Source organism: Carlito syrichta, unplaced genomic scaffold, assembly GCF_000164805.1.
Source record: "Carlito syrichta isolate Samal-C Ts95f unplaced genomic scaffold, Tarsius_syrichta-2.0.1 Scaffold289251, whole genome shotgun sequence".
NCBI lineage: Eukaryota > Metazoa > Chordata > Mammalia > Primates > Tarsiidae > Carlito > Carlito syrichta.
Window position 1 is genome coordinate 673,830 of NW_007233347.1, and position 19,533 is coordinate 693,362.

The 19,533-nt window shown below is 40.3% G+C and overlaps 1 protein-coding gene across 1 annotated transcript in view; it reads right to left on the reverse strand.

Moving 5' to 3' along the window:
- The window catches only part of MAP3K5 (mitogen-activated protein kinase kinase kinase 5), a 236,106-nt gene that overhangs the window by 44,445 nt on the left and 172,128 nt on the right, over positions 1-19,533 (reverse strand). The window contains exons 16-21 of the mRNA XM_008054221.2: positions 14,507-14,634; positions 13,186-13,322; positions 12,108-12,213; positions 5,184-5,341; positions 2,508-2,685; positions 1,429-1,449 (exon numbers count right to left, since the gene is read on the reverse strand). Coding sequence (XP_008052412.1) covers positions 1,429-1,449; positions 2,508-2,685; positions 5,184-5,341; positions 12,108-12,213; positions 13,186-13,322; positions 14,507-14,634 — 728 coding nt within the window. The remainder of the gene's footprint in view (positions 1-1,428; positions 1,450-2,507; positions 2,686-5,183; positions 5,342-12,107; positions 12,214-13,185; positions 13,323-14,506; positions 14,635-19,533) is intronic.

Below are 19,533 nucleotides of genomic sequence, written 5' to 3' on the forward strand. Positions count from 1 at the left end.
AGAGAGAGAGAGAGAGAGAGAGAGAGAGAGAAAGAGGGAGAGAGAGAGAGGAATCCTGTGAACAAAAACCAAGCCATGTAGAAGGGCTAAGACGATCATGGGATTATGGATTGTGTATCCGGGCATAGCTCCAAGGCTTTTTTAGGATATAATTTTATTTTCTTCTCAGAACCATCTGTGAAGTAGGTATTGTTACCAGCACAGAATGACAGATGAAACAGGTAAATTGCTGTATGTTACATATCAAAAGGTGGCTCAGTGGGATCAGAACTGACTACTGTGTAATTCCAAAGTCAGTGCTCACTTTTATGACAACAGAAGTAGGCTGGTCAGAAGGCTGAGAAACACTGCAGGGTTGGCCTGGTGGGAAGGTAATGGCTGCCTTCCAGAACCTAGGCTGTCTGTAGAGAAAGGAAAAAGGGACGGTGGGAAGGAGGCGTATCAGGAGTTCCTTCCTGACTCTCAGAATGGGAGAAAGAAAACCGGAGAAGCTGTGCCCTCAATTAATGGGCCTCTACTCTAGGTTGACTGGCTACGGGGCATTGAGAAATCTGTATGAATCTTCCATGCATAATGAACATGATGCCCCTTATACTATTTGATCAACCACTCATCCAACTTAGGAAGATCGAAAACCATGTTCATTTCTTTGTTATTCTTTAAAATGCTTTAGTTGATATTCCTAGAGCAAATCTACCTTCCTAGTTAGGATCTGCAAAAGTCAACCTTAGGAAACAAGAGCACAATAATGTCTGACCAACTAAAAATAGAATATATCACCCCAAAAAGGACAGAGGAAGGTATTTGGCATTGAAGTTTTCCACAAGAAATCCATTAGGTAGCCAACTAGATAAGAAATCACAAAATTTTGCTCAAATTGATGATTTCAAAAATATAGTCACCATCTTGGATGTAGGGCAAAACAATTTAAGCCACCCCTCTTATGGGAGAGAAAGGTGAGGGGTTTCCTTAGGAATGAGCCCAGCTGGGCATGTGGCCATGCACATTCTTCTTCTTCTTTTTTTTTTTTTGAGTTGGAGTCCTGCTCCACCGCCCAGGTTGGTGTGCAGTGGCCACCCCAACGTCGACCTAGGCTCCTGTGATCCTTCCACCTCAGCCTTCCAAGTGGCTGAAACTACAGGCATGTGCTACCACACCCAGCTAATTTTTGATTTATTGTAGAAACAAGATCTCGCCAAGTTGTCCAGGATGGTCTTGAACCCGCGGGCTCAGGCAATCCACTTGCCTTGGCCTCCCAAAGTGCTGGGGTTACAGGCTCAGCCACTGAGCCCAGCCTGTGTACATTCTTAATACCCAGAAGCCCCCCCATGCAAGCAAAGAGCAGAGGATGAGACTGATGGGAAGTCTGGGGTTTATCACATGATACACCAGCCCTTAGCCCAATGGGCAAAGTAAAAACAAACTTACCATTTGATCCAGCTGAGAGAGCTGTGGGAAGAAAAGCAAACAGCAATGAATAAGCACATGTTCAGTTTGCTGTTAAACTGAGAAATCAACAAAAAGTGAATGCTTGAAATGAGATCAATGTCCTTTCCAAATATTCAATCTGCCTGTTCTTATCCAATGTAAACACCAGAAAATGCCAAGAACAATTAGATCATTTATTTGTTTTTTCTTTCTGAAATAAGTTATAGAAATCATTGCAAAAAGATGACATGCTTATTATTTTTACACTGCTGTTTTATCCACAGCTGGAAATCTCTCTTTTTTTGGTAATTATTCGGAAACATATTTTCTAAGAGGCAGCAGGCATTTTCTACTGCCTAAAATTAAAGAACATATTACCTAGATGGCTTGGAAGCTCAATAGCTTGGTGATAGTCCTGAGGCTAGTGAGTGGTCATTTGGAGTTTCAGTTCTAAAAAGCTACATATCTGTCTTTCTTTCTTCCTTCCTTTCTTTCTTTTTTTTTTGAGTTGGAGTCTCATTTCATTGCCCAGGCCACACTCACAGCCAACCCAGTGTCGACCTGCTGGGCTCAGGCGATCCTTCCACCTCAGCCTTCCAAGTAGCTGGAATTACAGGCATGTGCTACCACACCTGGCTAAGTTTTTGTAGAGACGAGGTCTCACCAAGTTGCCCAGGCTGGTCTCGAATCCGTGGGTTCAGATAATCCCCTCCCTTTGGTCTCCCAAAGTGCTGGGATTACAGGCTTGAGCCACCGCACTCAGACAAAAGCTACATCTTAATCCCTTTTGCACTTTAACCTTAGTATCAGCAATGCCAGAATGATATGGATGCTGATATATTAACTACTTACTAACTATGTGATAGAAGATTAGTATGTACATGGTCCCAGCATTTGTGCAATTGATGGAACTCTGCTCCCTGATACTGGAATCGAATGCCTGAGGAAACTGTGCTAAATGTTTATACCAATTTCCAGTGATATCTGTTAAACAGGTTAGTTTACTTCTGAAAAACTCTTCTATCTTAAGCTTAAGGTTTGGTGACTCTGACTGTATCTGCTTCAATGCAACCACATACCTGAAAGTTTAGGTTGTGTCTTTTTCTTTTTGCTTGAAACTTTTAAGAACTCATCAATAAGCAAGTCATTAGCATAGGCTCTCTTGTCAGGGTCTGGTTCAAAACATTTCAGTATGAACGCCTTGGCCTCTGCAGACATAGACTCTGGTATCTCAGGGTGGACTTTGAACATTCCCACCTAAGACATAGGTGTGAAAAGTACAATGAGTGACCACCTCATCATCCAAGCTCCAGGCTCCATAATTTGGTCCCCTAGTGCAAAAAGACACACTTCACACTCATGGCTTTTCTCAAACGGAAACAAGATGTATATTTTGTAGGTTACAGAGTGCTTTTGTAACTTTTCCAAGGACACAACCATAGTTTAAGACAGCAGACAGTACTTTGAAGTCATAATTTAGTCCTTTAAAACTTTAGAACACATTCCTACACTGGCACACCCAAAAAGATCTTTTCAATTGAGACCACTGAGTTTCTCACAATAGCTATGTGCCAGGCATTGTGCTGGGGTTTTTCTGTTTATAAATCTCATCAAAACATTCCAGCAACTCAGTGGATTAAATATCATCCTCCTACACCAATGAAAAAGAAAACAAAGCTTAGAACGGATGAGATTACGTGGTTATGAAAAGGCAGATCTGGGATTTGAGCCTTAATTTGTTTGGATTAAAACCTGTGTTCATTCCCCTATTACATAATTTGTGAATCTTTTTCTTGTTTCAGATCACCTACATTAAAAGTGATACGTGAAAATACTTTAAAATTAAACAAACTATTTTTAAGTAATTAGACTTTACTTTTGATTGCTGCTATTCTAAAAAAATTAATGAATTTTAGTATATTTAATACAGAAAACTTTTGTAAAGAAATATGTTATCACATAGCTTATATAAATTTAGCCTTATAAAATAAGAATATGTAATTATTTGTAAGAATTACATAGTTTTACTATGGCGTCAGACACAGTGTTAAGTGCTTTGCACATATTATCTCATAAACTCCTCAATAAAACTCCTGTAGTTTGCCCAAAGTCTCAAATACCTCGACAGTGTTGGAGCCTGGATTCAAGCATCGTAAATTGGTACCCGAGTCTATGTCATCTCAACCCGCCAAGATAGCATCAAATCCTGGGCAAAGCTTAGGGTGGCCTAACATATGGTATAGCAAGCTCTGCACTCATGAGTTATAAAGCAGCATTTCAGAGTAAGTCCTGTAAATTGGTGAAACCGTGAAAGACCGACCAAGAAGAGAAAGACATCCAGTCATGGCAACAAAGGCAGCTCTCTTGGTACCCGTCATTGCTCTTTCAGGCTTTTCTCACGACTCCGTTTTATATGAGCAGTGTCCTATCAGATTGTCTCTAGGTGTAAAGTAAGCCAAGCTTTGCATAAAAGCAGAAGGTATGTAACACATGGCCCCTCATGAGAGACTACACACAAATGGAATACATGCTAGAAACATGAGCAGAGGCAGGGAGAGGAATAACAATTAGCCTCAAAAGTTCTCTGCATTAGAGAATAGTAGATGTGAGCATCACTTCTTGGGAAGCAGGTTTTTATTTCAAACATCCTGTTGTCCTGGCAGTCTGGCAGGGGAGGGCTGTAGATTCAGAGGCCTGTCGCTGCTATGCCCAGTGTCCAGATCCCGAAACCATGGCACCTGGCCTCACACAGGCCTATTTCTATATCAGGCGCCTCCTACTTCGGGGGGTGGGGCTGCTCCCCACTCCCAAAGGAGTTATTAATGGGCGAGTGAATCAGGCTAGAGGAGTAGATATATGAGAATAAGATTGATTTACTTAAAATGGTAATAATGTCCTTTTGAAATGGAGACTTCAAACTATTACGTTAGAAAGGTAAAGGTAGATACAGATTTGAGTTAATTCTTTTTTTTTTTTTTTCAGTTGGAGTCTCACTCTGTCACCCAGACTGGAGTGCAGTGGCTGCTCCCGGCCACTGCAGCCTGGACCTGCTGGGCTCTGGCGATCCTTCCGCCTTAGCCCTCCAAGTAGCTGGAACTACAGGCGCGTGCTACCACGCCCGGCTAGTTTTTTGATTTATTGTAGAGATGAGGTCTCGCCAAGTTGCTCAGGTGGGTCTCGAACCTGCGGGCTCAGGCAATTCACTCACCTTGGCCTCCCAAAGCGCAGGATTACAGGCTGAGCCTTCGAGCCCGGCTTGATTTAATTCTTAAGTGGGCAAAAAATGTTTCTAGATTTCTCTTCATCTTCAATATACTATGTATTACTTTGCTGTTGTTTTTGTTTGTTAGTTTGTTTTTTTTGTTGCCCAGACTGGAATGTGCAGTGGTGTGATCATAGCTCACTGAAGTCTCTAACTCCTGAGCTCAAGTGATCCTCCTGCCTTAGCTTCTCAAAGCCCAGGGACAACGGGCCTGAGATACTGCAGTAGACCTATACTGCACTGTTAAAAAGGTAGTCGAAGGAAGTTACCTTGAACCTCACATTATAGCTGAGAAAACTAGGGCAGGATGAGAGTCATTGCGAGGCACAGGCACTGTGATAAGACAGAATCCTCTTGAATTTTAATATACTCTCAATTTGTGCTCATTAAGACTTTTTTCCTTTTATCTACAAAATATGACATACATATATAGAAATATCCAGTAGCTATGAAAAGCTTTATCTATTCGTTTGTGAGACATACGAAGTATGACCTTGAACATAGCTGCTTGTGGTTCTCCTAGTTCATAAAACGGTGGTTTTCCTGTGGCCATTTCGATGATTGTGCAGCCCAAAGACCATATATCTGCTGCTTTTCCATAGCCTCTTGGTCCTTTATCTATGATTTCTGGTGCCATATACTGAAGGGTACCTAGAAATAATAAGCACATTTCCACTTAAAGAAAAGAGATGAATGACAGTTTCAATCTTTCCACAACTTTAAAGACAGGATTCGAGACCTAATATTTTGTCTTTTTTGAGTTCCAGTTTTATTTGCTCTTAATAAAAGTGGAACTAGCAGTTTTCATAATGATTTTTATCAGTGACATAAAAATAGTTTACCAATATTATCTGGTTATGACTAGCTATGTTCTCATTCCCCAGATAGTGTAAATATAAGTGAGGCATCATTTCCCTGGGATCTCTTAGGAACTTCTAGCAAGCAGTCTTTCTTTTTAAACAAGAAAAAACATGGTATATTTTATTTGCAATGCTTGACAGAATGTTAAACAATTAGTCTTCTGAGAACAACAGAGAAAACATCAATACACATTTTCTGTATTCAGTTCTTCAAATACATGAAGACTGTCATTATATATACTTCTAATATTTTCCAGGAAAAATCTAGATAGTTCATTCATTTCCTTAGACCTATCTTTATTTCTCAGTTCCTGGCTTAAATGCTTAGTTTTTCCATTTTCATTCTTATTTCTTAATCATGACTGCTAAAAGATTCTGAAAGCCATTGCAAAAGATGAGGCACATACATTTCTGGTGTACTCTATTCTGTAAAACAAACATATATGACTCCTGCTGTGTCTGCGGTCCATGGAATAACAGGTTTAACAGACCAGAGATAGGTCATCAGCCATCAACACAGATAACCAACAGATAGAATGACAAAGAATAAAATGAGAAAGAGAAGAGATTTAAGGCTGCATGAAATGAGAGCGTTGAAGTGTATGGTATAGTAGAAGGAATTAAGTGGGGGCTAAGAGCTCTTAGTTGTGCTTCTGGCCTGGCACATCAATTGCAATCACTTCACTGGCCCAAATGAGAGGCTGGATCTGGACTTCCTTTTTTTTTTGAGTTGGAGTCTCAATCTGTCGCCCAGACTGGAGTGCAGTGGCCGCTCCCGGCTACCGCAGCCTCGACCTGCTGGGCTCTGGCAATCCTTCCGCCTCAGCCTTCCGAGTAGCTGGAACTACAAGCACGCGCTACCACGCCCGGCTAATTTTGATTTATTGTAGAGATGAGGTCTCGCCAAGTTGCCCAGGCGGGTCTCGAACCCGCGGGCTCAGGCAGATCTGGACTTCAAAAACCCCCTAGAGTGGTTTCCCAAAGTCAAGCAATGGGTCAAGGGCATAAATAGAAATATATTATCACCATATCCTCTGCTTTTGATATACAAACGATAGAATCAGCAAACAGGAACCCATGTAAGATGCCATGTTGAATTACTTCAAATCCCAAGGTGTTTGCCAAAATACTTTAGTATTTTCTCATTCATAACCAAACTACATTTGCATGATTTATAGGTGAAAACCATCACATAAAATTTCTCCAAATGGTTTCTGAAAACCACTATCATAGGCTAAAAATAGACTGTGGTTTATAAACATAAATGCATCATTTTTGTTGGGTATTGCCATCTTGCCAGGTTTATCCTCTGGACCTCACTGGCACAGTAGTTCATGTTCGTGCTCCCTTCCACTGCACATCCGCTCTCAGAAAGGCTTTCATCTGGCCAAGGACAAGCAACCATGCACCCAAAGACTCATCCACCTTTAGTACAAAATTGTTATGATTTCTCTTCATTTGTAGCTTTCCCCCTGAGTGATGATTGCTTACGACTTAAATAAAACCAAGTGGACTTTTTTTTTTTTAAGTTGGAGTCTCACTCTGTCACCCAGGTTGCAGTGCAGTGGCACACTCACTCACGGCCACCCCAGCGTCGACCTACTGGGCTCTGGGGATCCTTCTGTCTCAGCCTTCCATGTAGCTGGAACTAAAGTGCGCACTACTATGCCCAGCTAATTTTTTTTTTTTAATTGTAGAGGCGAGGTCTTGCCAAGTTGCCCTGCTGGTCTTGAACCTGCGGGCTCAGGCAATCCACTCGCCTCAGTCTCCCAAAGTGCTGGGATTAACAGGCTGAGCCACCAAACCCGGCCAAACCAAGTGGTCTTTTGGAAAATATGTGTGGAAGCCTCCACCCCTTTTGTTCACTCTGGGCCTAGAATGGAATTCATGAGAGAATTTAAGTTGTATTAATATCTAAATAGGAGTTATAACTGTTCAAAAATATAGCAAATTAAAAAAATTAGACAATTCAAGTAAGATCAATGGCAAATTATGCAACATTTTATTCATCAGATAATAGTTCAAAGAGCTCTATCTGCTAGTTGTGTTTAATTATCTCCCATTGAGCAAGTGTCAGAAAAACAGGTTGAGTCATGTGTTCATATCTGCTCTTCTTTTCACTCCACAAACACATGACACATAATATTTTATACAAAGTAATTTACAGAGCTGGATAATGAAGATGCAAGCCAACCCGACATTAGACTAAGGAAAACCAGTGAGAGTATTAACTCTAAAATCCGTATCTCTTATATCTGCTTTCTAAAAAGTTCTTTTAAAAATTACTTTGAAATATCTATTTTAGAGTTTCTTTGCCACTGCAACTACCTGGAAGATGGGATCGCTTAGTGGTTATCAGATTAAGCTTTCATGTCACACTTCATTCATTCATTCAAAAGATCTACTTTGATGGCCTACCATGGGTCAGACACTGTTCCAGGCACTTAAGTATAGCAATGGAGTCAACAGGTAGAAATCCCTGGGCTTTTAAACTTATATTTTTGCAGTGGAAGGCAGACAGCATAATAAGTAAATTATACAGCATGTTAGAAAATGATGTATTATGACAAAAACAAAAACCCAGTGTAAAGTCAATCAGCAGGGCCCAGGGAGGCTGCCATTGTAAATGGGTGATCAAGGAAGGTCTCACTGAGGAGGCAACATCTGAGTTAAGACTTGAAGGCGGCAAGGGAGTTAGCCATGCAGACAGCTGGGAGAAGACTGTGACTGGCAGAAGGAAAAGCGTGTGCAAAGGCCCTGCAGCAATTCCCCGCTTGTTATCATGGAGGAAATGCAGGAAAGTCGGTGTTTCTGGCACAGAGTGAGCAAGGGGGAAAAAGTAAGAAAAAAGGTTTGAAAGGAAACAGACTCTGAGTCAGGTCAGCGCCTTGTCCACCATGGTAAGGGCTTTGGCATTTGCTTACTCTGAACAAAAGGAAAAGCCATTGAGGGCTCTAAGTGATAGCGCATGGCTTATGTTTTAAACCAGGCATGTGCAACCTGTGGCCCATGGGCCACATGTAGTCCAGAACAGTTAGTAATGCAGCCCTACAACATCTTTTAATATCATGTGTTTTTTAGCATTTATTTTCTTCCTGACCCCATGTGTAGCTCCATTTTTGAAATTCATAATCATGTCCTATTCATGATATCGCTTTTTGGCAGCATGTACATTTGTGAGGAGCTGTTTTCATTTACGAAGCACACGAAGAGCAAAATTTGAAGAAGCATTTCTGATGAGTCCCTTGAGAACTCACTAACAATTGCAACTACTTCTGTCAAACCAGACACTGACAGATTAGTTTTGCAAAATCAAGGTCAAACTCTCCAAATTCTGGTTTTATAGTGTTGTCATTTTTCTAAACCTTATAGTAAAAAAATGCAAAAACATAAAAGAAGTCTTATTATGTATATGCTCTAACTATATATAACTTATGTGTGGCCCAAGGCAATTTCTCTTTACTTGATGCGGCTCAGAGAAGCAAAAAGGTTGGATACCCCTGTTCTATTTTTCAGTTTTATTTTTTGAGATGGAGTCTCACTCCGTCGCCCAGACTGGAGTGCAGTGGCACGCTCAAAGCCACCCCAGTGTCAACCTGCTGGGCTCTGGCGATCCTTCCACCTCAGGCTTCCAAGTAGCTGGAACTAGAGGCGTGTGCCACCATGCCCAAGACACCCCTATTTTAAATGGTCACTCTGGCTGCTGTGTTTACAACAGACAGTAGGGGGCAAAAGTGAGGTTGGAGCAGGGTTAGGAGACTTGGAAAGTAATGCAGGCGAGCTATGAGGGTGGCAGCCGTGGAGGTGGTGAGAACCCATCCAGTTTCGGTCACATTTTGAAGGTAGAGCCAACAGCCTTCCTTGATGGATTAGGTTAGAGTGTGGGAAAAGAGAGGTGCTCTGGATAACTCTAGTCTGGAGTGGCCATCAACTGAGACAGAAGAATGTGTGGGTGACTGGTTTGGGGAGAAGATAATTAATTCCACTTGACCTGTTAAGTCTAGTTTGGGACTCAGCTCTATTACTAACTAGCTTTGTGACCCCGGGCAAGTTATTTAACCTCTTTGAACCTTAATTTTCTCATCATAAACTGGGATAATGATACCTAATGATTAGGGTTGATATATGCATTTCAATGAAAAAAAATCCTTAAAGCACTTAGCACAGAGCCAGGTATACAGTAAGCACTCTATAAATGACGGCACTGCTGCATTTCCTCCTATAAAAATCACCAAGAGGTGAACTAGATCAATGTCTTTCAACTCAACTCACTAAGCACCTGGGACTTGGTGTAAGCACTGAGTTCATGCGGAGAGACCTACAGTGTGGAGGGATACTTGTCTGCATACCCTGGACATCAGGACGAGAGCTGGGGACAGATCTAAGCACATTACCCATGAGTATCATTCTCAGGTGAGGCCCGTGGGAGAGGTACCAGCAAAAGGCCCTTTGAGGACTGCTTTCCTACAACTTCCTTGGGGATTAAAAAAAAAAAAGCTTATTTTCAAGATCAGCAGAAGATATTACATTGACATCCTGTCCCACAAAGCCTGTGAAAGTAGAGATTTTTCTCTCAGAAGTTACTGCGTCTTGGCAGCACTGAAACTGTCTACTGCCAAGTTGAGAGTATGAGGCAAGAAATGTAAAGACATTTTAGCTACTATTAGGTCAGAATTCATTTTACCCCAAAACTACATTCGAAATGTGTTTAATCCAGTGCCCTGAAATACCCATTGACTTGAGGGTGAGACCCGTGCCAGGGTGTGGCTGACTGTTCCGAGGAGAAAACTTATGGAATTTTTCTCTTTCCTCCTGCAGGAAGGTGGAGAGAAAGACAGATCAGAGCCAGAGGGTGAAAGCAAAGAGCAAAGAGTCAATAAAAAAATCAGAGTTCTGCCGGGTGTAGCATCCCAGTTCCTCGGGAGACTGAGGCAGGAGGATCTCTTATGCCCAGGAATTTGAGATCAGCCTGGGAACATAGTGAGCCCCCCATCTCAATAAAAAAAATCATTTTTTATCACATTCACATTGTTGTGACTTCTGATAGTAGTATCTCATCTCTGGCAATCAATTTTCCCCTCTGAGAAATGGAGGTCCTCTCACCTGCTCCACAGAATTCAGAGATGGGGCCAGCTGGCGTTTTTTGCTTTCTATTAAACCAAAGATTATCAATAGTCTTTTTTCATACATTTCTCTCCCTTTTTCTTTCTTTCTTTCTTTTTTTTTTTTTTTTTTTGCGTGTGTGTCAGTCTCACTCTGTTGCCCAGGCTGGAGTGCAGAGGCACACTCACAGCCACTGCAGCCTTGACCTGATGGGCTCAGATAGTCCTTCTGCCTCAGCCTTCGCAGTAGCTGGAACTACAGGCATGCACCACCATGCTCAGCTAATTTTTGATTTATTGTAGAGACGAGGTCTTGCCAAGTTGCTCAGGCTGGTCTCGAACACCTGGGCTCAGGCAATTCTCTCTCCTCTGCCTCCCAAAGCGCTAGGGTTACATACAGGCATGAACCACTGTAAAAAGAACTTAACACTTCATGAGAACCGGCATAATGGAGTGATAACTTGGAAGCCGGGTTCGGTGGCTCAGCCTGTAATCCCGCGCCTTTGGGAGGATGAGATGCGTGGATTGCCTGAGCCCGCGGGTTCGAGACCCGCCTGGGCAGCGAGACCTCATCTCTACAGTAAATCAAAAATCAGCCGGGCGTGGTAGCGCGTGCCTGTAATTCCAGCTACTTGGAAGGCTGAGGCGGAAGGATTGCCAGAGCCCAGCAGGTGGAGGCTGCGGTGGTCGGGAGCGGCCACTGCACTCCAGTCTGGACGACGGAGACTCAACTCAAAAAAAAAAAAAAAAAGAACTTGGAGACCAGGTTTGAGTCCCAGATACATTCACTGTAACTGTTTACTGTTGAGCAGTCATTTATCTCCTGTCTCAGTTTCTTTTTGGCTACTGTTGCCTCTTTGGAAATGGCTTTGTCTCTACCCTCCCAGGACTTTGCACCAGGAGCAGCTCAGTCACTGCACTGCCTAATTTCTCAGGAAGGCTCTTTCCCCATCTCTTCTGAGCTGGTGAGTCACTTCCTCTTTCTAAATTGAAATCCTATGGTTATTTATATTCTGGAATAAGGACATCAACCACAGGGAGTAAAGAGACTAGGAGAGAGGGAGTTCGTAGTCCAAATGGGAAGTGATTAGGGCATGACTAAGAATCACAGAGAGGTTGGGCAAAGAATGTGTTAAAAAAAAAAAAAATCCTGCCAGGGTTATAGGAATTGTAGGACAACCAGGAGAGATGGAATGGAATTAAAAGAAAAACAAATAATAAATTGAGAATTTAAAAAAATCTTCAGTGGCATTAAGCAGAAGACTAAGCAAATCATACAAATACAGGAAGTGAAGAGTCAGATCAAATTCTGTATAACATTTTCAGTGAGCATCAAAAGAGACCAAGATCAACATGTGTGAGAACACCAACTGAATTTCTCTCTCACATTATGCCCAAACGCGGCAGTTATTTCCTTAATTACATAAGATGTGTATCATCATTGCAAAAACATACCAGTAAAAGTTTCAGTACATGGGTTTATGCCAGCAAGTCTCTTTGATGTCCCAAAGTCAGAGATCTTGAGAACACCGCTGTAGGTATTAATCAACACATTGTCACCCTAGAGAACAGAGGACTTTAATCACAAATGGTATCTTTCATCCCATACTGTTTGTTGTTGACTAGGTAAGTCCAATAGAAAAAGTGTCCTGAGAGCAAATAAAAAACACTGATTCTATATTCTTCATTAACAATGTATATCAATCCTATATTCTTGACACCATTTTTTTTTTGTTCACATATTATTCACTGATCACAATCTGCTACTATGATTACAAGGTCAGACATGTTCCTAATTAGTGCTTGTTGCTGTTTACAGATAAGTTGTGATCCGTGTGTAAGTTAAATTAGGATTTTTTTGGAACTCTCCAATCATGTTACTTTTTTTTCTACGTTGCTTTACTTCTTTTCCAAAAAGGGAAGATTTAGGGGCATCACAGATAAATGGGCATTTGGTTCAATTTTAGGTAATACTAACTTACTTTCAATAGTTCAGCCTTTATTAAAAATCTATTAGTTCTGAATTTTCTCTTTTTCAAAGAGAATCCAAAGTTATTATTTTAGAGAATCTATACCTTATAATTTTAGCTGAATCAATGAGCACGTAATGCTTGTGAGAAAAAGGGATTTTATGATTTTTTTCTTCTAACCATTCATTCATTGATTTGATAGTGTTTATCGAGTAGCTACTATGGGCAAGGATACAAAGACCAACCACCTGTGAGCTCTTCGCCTCCTGTTTAACTTTATACAGTTGCACCCCCACCCCACAGAGTTCCCAGTAAGCATCACGTAGTGGGAGCACAATCTTGTCAGTTGAACAGGATTAAACAGTTTATTCTTTGACTACAGGTAATAAGACATAGATATAATTAACTGATGCGGGATAGCATGATATCTTCTATTTCTGCTGCTTCTAAGATGTACTTATTCACCATTGTAAATGAATACTCACAGCACAATATGGCTTTTGCAAATAAAACAATAATAACCCAGCAAAGAACCCATGAAAATGAATCCGGGTGCACCTTACCTTTATGTCCCGGTGCACTATCTGATTGTCATGGAGGTATTTTAATCCTTCCAGTATTTGCTTTGTATAAAAGCCAATGGTTTGTTCATTGTCTTTTAGTGGGCCCCATTTAGAACGAAGGAGAGCAGAAAGACTTCCTGTAAAGGGGGGAGAAACGGTGGATAAAAATCTTATCCAAATGAGCACTTTAAAGTATCTTAAAGTAACGTTACACGAATTTAAGCTAACATTCATTGGTTCTTCACAGCGGCCCAGGAGGTTTCCTTGATATTGGACTCAAACATGAGTATGAAAACATTCCTACTCTGAAGACACACATTATCAAATACAGTCTAAGTATAAGGCCAGTGTAAATTGCTAATCTTAATCCAAATCATGATGATTGATACTAAAATGGTTCCAATATTTACTTATTATCCCTGTAAAATTAAATAATTCAAACTTAAAGCTGTTGGGTTTTTCACTTATTAAAACCTTATTATTTAAGGAAAGTGACTCTGAGTGCTGAGTCAAGTAACATGCAGTGACAACTTCTTCTCTAATTAGAGATTAAATCTCTTCCTCATTCTTGTCCTGTAAATGATTAGGAAAGACTGAACAGTGCCAGAGATAAGACCCCTTGAGCCCATTATCCCTCTTTATGGAATATTAAAGCAATCTTCCTTGGAAGATAGCAAGCTGTAACCAATGAAATCACTGCAACATATGTACTGACCTTGTATAGAAAATGTTATAACCTTGTTAAACTTCTGGCTATGTAAGTCAAACTTGAACTTTCTTACTCGGTAATGCTGACCCATTCTTTTGGAGTCTATGTTTCCCAGGTAGCTATCCTCAAGCTTTGCATTCAAATAAACCCTATATTTAATTGTATTTTCTGACTCTCATAAGGTTGACAAATGGAAGGTAATGTCACATGTCTAATTTTTCTTTCAGTTAGATGGATTAAGAGCTGTACTCTAGTAAATCCCATTCAATGTTACTCCTCTTCAAGCTCTTAGATTTTTTTTTTTTTTGAGTTGTAGTCTCACTCCATTGCCCAGGCTGCGGTGCAGTGGCACACACAACCACACCAGCATTGACCTGCTGTACTCTGGCAGTCCTTCCGCCTTGGCCTTCCAAATAGCTGGACTACAGACACGCACTACTACATTCAGCTAATTTTTTTTTTTTACTTTGTGTAGAGACGAGGTCTTGCCAAGTTGCCTGGGCTGGTCTCAAATTACAGGCTCAGGCAATCCACTTGCTTTGGCCTCCCAAAGTGCTGGGATTACAGGCTGAGCAGAAATTCATATTTTTAAAAGAAAAAAACATCTCTTACCTCCTGGAACCTGCTCCATGAAGATTTTAATGAAACCATTTTCACTGAAAGAGCCCAGATACTGGACAATATTTTTGTGCTTCAGGTGCTTATGCAATGCTATTTCTTCATGTAGGGGTTGAGAGTATCTAAAAGACATGCAAATGCCGATGAACTAGTTACGTAGTCAGACTTTGGAGTGTAAATGTAAGCAATGCAAATGGAAAATGTCAGTGAAATATATAAAATGAAAGTGACCATCTAAAACCTTTGTTTCTCCTAAGACAAATTCTGTGAGGTTGAAGGAATGATAGGATCTGAGGGAAAATGTGTCAGGCAGTATTCTAAGCCTTTTGTATTTATTAACTCATTTCTCATAATAACTCTATGAGAAGGGACTACGAGGATACCCCTTTTACAAATGATGAGACTGGTTTACAGAGAGAATGACTAACTTGTCCAAGATCACAAAGCTAGTAAGTGACAGAGCTAAGATTTGAACCCAAGAGAACTGAAATCATCCACACACCGTTACTGTCCATATTAACATGATTTTCTATTCCATTGGCCTCATCAACATAACTTTACCATTCCAGAAGACTCTTGTCCAGAAAGAAAAAAACTGCAAATAACTTTGATCATTCCAGAACTTTCTGAAAGGCCCATCAATTCTTCAATAGAAAACATAAAACCATTTATATCCCAGGTCTTTTTGAGTTCCTTGCCTCAGCCTTAAAATCCTTACCTACTGTGTCCATCTATTTTATTATATCATGATTTTTAACAAATCCTAACCAATCTTCCACCATGAAAGTGTAACTTCAAAACCATGTACTTTGGATATGCTGCTATATCAAATTATAATAGTTATTTTGTATTTCTGGAGCAAAACAACATTTTTGATAATTATTGGAAGTATTACGAAGGGGAACCTAAAAAAAAGGAGAATTATTTTTTGGAGGTCAATCCCTTTGTAGTACAGGCTTTCCCCTCTAGGTAAGAGTTCTAGGAACCCATTAGCATCAATGTACCAACCAGTATTGTTGTGAGAGGTTGCATTTGGCTTCAGTGAATTTTTTTGGAGATCCTTTCAACATGTTTGCCCATTTCATGATGGATGGTTTATGAGCCCACCTGCCCACACAGCACTGACTGTTCAGCAGGTTTTGACCAAAAAATGGCATGGCCCCTGTGCCTTACCCTCTCTATTCATCTGATCTTGCCCCAAGCAACTTTTTTTTTGTTTCCCTGAATGAAAAAAGTCCTCATGAGGAAATGTTTTGCCCATGTAGAAGAGGTGAAACAAAAAAATGGCAGAAGTACTAAAAGGCATCAAATCAACAAGCTCTAAAATGGTTTTGAGCAGTAGAAAAAGTGTCTTGATAGGTCTATTGCATCAAACAGCAAGTACTTTGAAAGTGACTGCAGTTTTAACATGTAAGAATAAATACACAATTTTGTATAAATAAATTCTGGTTTTTTGGGGGGGTCTCCCTCATACAAAGCTTATAAACTCTTGACAATCCTGAATTCAACATACCCCTAATGTAATTATTATATAACTTATCAAAGAAAAAAAATATATATATATATATATTTTTTTTTTTCTTTGAGAAAGTTGGATTTATTGAGAGGACAGAAAAGCTCCCACAGTGGGAGGGGACCTGAAGGGGTTGCCCCAGAACAATATTTTAACAATTTGAGTTTTAAAGATCAAACTGGCTTTTATTAGTGATTTATGAGCCAGGCAGCAGCCAATCAAAATAGACAGGAGATTTGCTGAGCATGGCAGAACAGTGGGTTTTGTGAGGTAGCTTGAGCAGGAACAAGGAAATAGCATAGTGCAAAAAGTGCTCAGTTAACTCTCAGTTACTTCAGGCTATTTTCCTTGTAGAGGTTAAAGCAGAGGGGCCCTCCTTAACATGTGTGCTCAGGTTGATTGGGTTCCTTTTGATTGATTGCTGTGACTCTCTTGTTTTTCTGGAAACTGACCTGTTTGGAAATTTACCTATTATCTCTCTCCCGATTTCTTGGAAGGTCAGATCTTACAAGTAAACAGCTTAGGTTTTGGTTTGGAGCCTTAGTATGAGTGGCTCCATTTTGGGCTGGTTTATTGGGGCCTAGTGCAGGAGCTCAGCCTGAATCAATAGCCATACATTTTATTTAACAAGCTAAATACGGTAGGGTGTCAGCAATGATAAACACAGGTTCAAAGCTTTCTTTTGTTCTCTGTAGTGGAGTCTACAAGTATGAAAGGCACTAACTACTAAGACATGTCAGTGAAGACTTGATGTCTCACACTTGCTTCTGTCCTACATGCAGGAAATGCCCAGACCTTACACTGTTGAATCCATAAAAGCAGAATAATTTTTTTTTGGAATGCCAATAACAAATAATGGAATTGATTAGTATTTAATAATGCTGTTTTCAATAAGCTTTTTAGAGTTAGTGCTAATGCTAGGGCAATTAGCAGTTTATAAAAATCTAAATTCATTTAATTTAAATAATTTTTATAATCTGTGCAATAGTACTCAGAAAACACCTGCCACCATCACCACCACCACCAACAAAAAAAAGACTTGCATTTTAGATCTATTACTCTTTTTTTCATTAGAATTGCTTTAGGAACTATGCAAGGCAGGCATTAAAAGGAACATTTTAATAGAACCTCAGTTAGACACAGTAACATTTTGATAGTTGCTTGAATGAAGTGACACCAGAAATACCAATCAATATATAGGGTTGCCAACCAATGAGGCACTTAGGTGATGACTCTCAACTATAAAGACATTTACAAGTTCCTTCTTCCATGAGGGTTAAAACCACTTTGACACTAGTTCATGATTGCTCTTGATGTGCCTTGGTGGCAAATACTGTGCCTTCATAGTCTACAGATTTAGGAGATCAAGATAATGAAATAATGTAAAACAAACAATTAACTCAGTTTATTGTGAATCAAAGGACTCCCATCTCCTGATTCTCTACTGAAACTCAAACCATCAAGGCATAAGTTTAAGATCCCAGAGAAGCAAATATCCCTACCTCGCTAAACTAAAGATAGCTCAAAATTTGGAATACCAGTCAGACTCCAAACTCGCTAATAATAGGAGCACTTCTCCAATATGGAAAATATTACCGACACCCAGCATTTTCACTAAGTGTAAGTGCCAGGCACTAAATAAAGATGGAATTTGTTTCACATCAATAATTATGTTTATCTATGAGACTTATAAGATCATCATATTTGTTCTCAATTAGCTATAACACTTGAAAGAAGAATGGTGTAGATAATCAGAGATACTTATATATATTTATTTAGCTTTGAATAAAACTATTACTCCATCGGTATCTCCATACCAACCTCTCTGAATCAAATCCCCACTATAAACATCTCGACCATTGGTTTCCAACCTTGACTGGACATTTACATCTACTGGAGGGCTTCTTTTCTTTTCTTTTTTTTTTTTGAGTCAGAGTTTCACTCTGTCACCCAGGCTGGAGGGCAGTGCTATGGTCACGGCCACCCCAGTGTCGACCTGCTGGGCGCTGGTGATCCTTCCGCCTCAGCCTTCCAAGTAGCTGGAACTACAGGCATGTGCTACCATGTCCAGCTAATTTTTTGATTTATTGTAGAGACGAGGGCTCATCATGTTGCCCAGGCTGGTCTCGAACCCCTGGGCTCAGGCCATCCTCACATCTCGGCCTCCCAAGTGCTGGGATTACAGGCTTGAGCCACCGCGCCTGGCCTGGAGGGCTTCTTCTTTTTTTTTTTTTTTTGAGTTGGAGTCTCACTGTGTTGCCCAGACTGGAGTGCAGTGGCCGCTCCCGGCCACCGCAGCCTCGACCTGCTGGGCTCCAGCGATCCTTCCGCCTCAGCCTTCCAAGTAGCCAGAATTACAGGTATGCGCTACCACGCCCGGCTGATTTTTTGATTTATTGTAGAGATGAGGTCTCGCTGCCCAGGCGGGTCTCGAACCCGCGGGCTCAGGCAATCCACTCACCTCAGCCTCCCAAAGGCGCGGGATTACAGGCTGAGCCACTGAGCCCAGCTGGAAGGCTTCTTAAAGAACATCAATGTCTAGTACCACTCCAGAGTGTTTGGAGGGGAAACTTGAGCATCAGTATTTTTAAAAGCTCCAACGTTGACTTTAAAATACAGATGCGTGGTGAATAACTGAAACAGTTCAGGAGTGTGTAGAACATCAGAGAAAGAGAAAGCCTACTCAAGATAAACAACTAGTTGGGGACAAATTATGAGGGCATACTAAGCAGTGACTTCTCTTACAACCACTCTGACTCTCTATCAGAGAGTTTTTGGAACATGAAGGAAACACAGGAGAAGCTGTTTTTGTTTCTATGTTCCTTCTTTACAGATGGTAGTTTAGTGGACCCTGGATCATGCATTATTTATATCCCGCATACTACTATAGAAATGATCCTTTGTAACCTATCTTTTTTTTTTTTTTTACACAACTACAGTATTTTTAATTAAATAAAGCAGCCCAATATAGCTGTAAACATTTTAAATGTAGTAAATGAGACTTGGCATGTCTTTCCTTCCTAAAACTTGCCATTACAATGCTCTTTCCATGAATAATTATTCTTCCTGGAAAGTTTTCAGGTATATTTTAGTCTATAAAAAAAAAATACACTGAAATAATTTGTGAAAAGATTTAGTCATGGCAATTTTACTGAAGCTTTTATTGCCTCTGTTGGTAATATGATAGGGGTTTTAAGAAACACAATTCAGCGTACAGAGATATGCAGATGATATTCATTAAAGATAATCTTGATCTCAAGTATTTTTATATGTGGGCACTTCTAATTTTATACATTTTAGTATTCAAAAAGCATTACATTTTAAAATGTGTATCTGTTTTGACATTTGACAAAAAGGAAACTGCACCTATGGTTCAGCTTAAAACAAAGAATCAGGATGGGGAGTTTACCAGAATGAAGACTGAAACAACACTTATGAGTTTAAGGGATTCAAGGTGTGTGTGTGTGTGTGTGTGTGTGTGTGTGTGTGTGTGTGTGTGTGTGTGTGT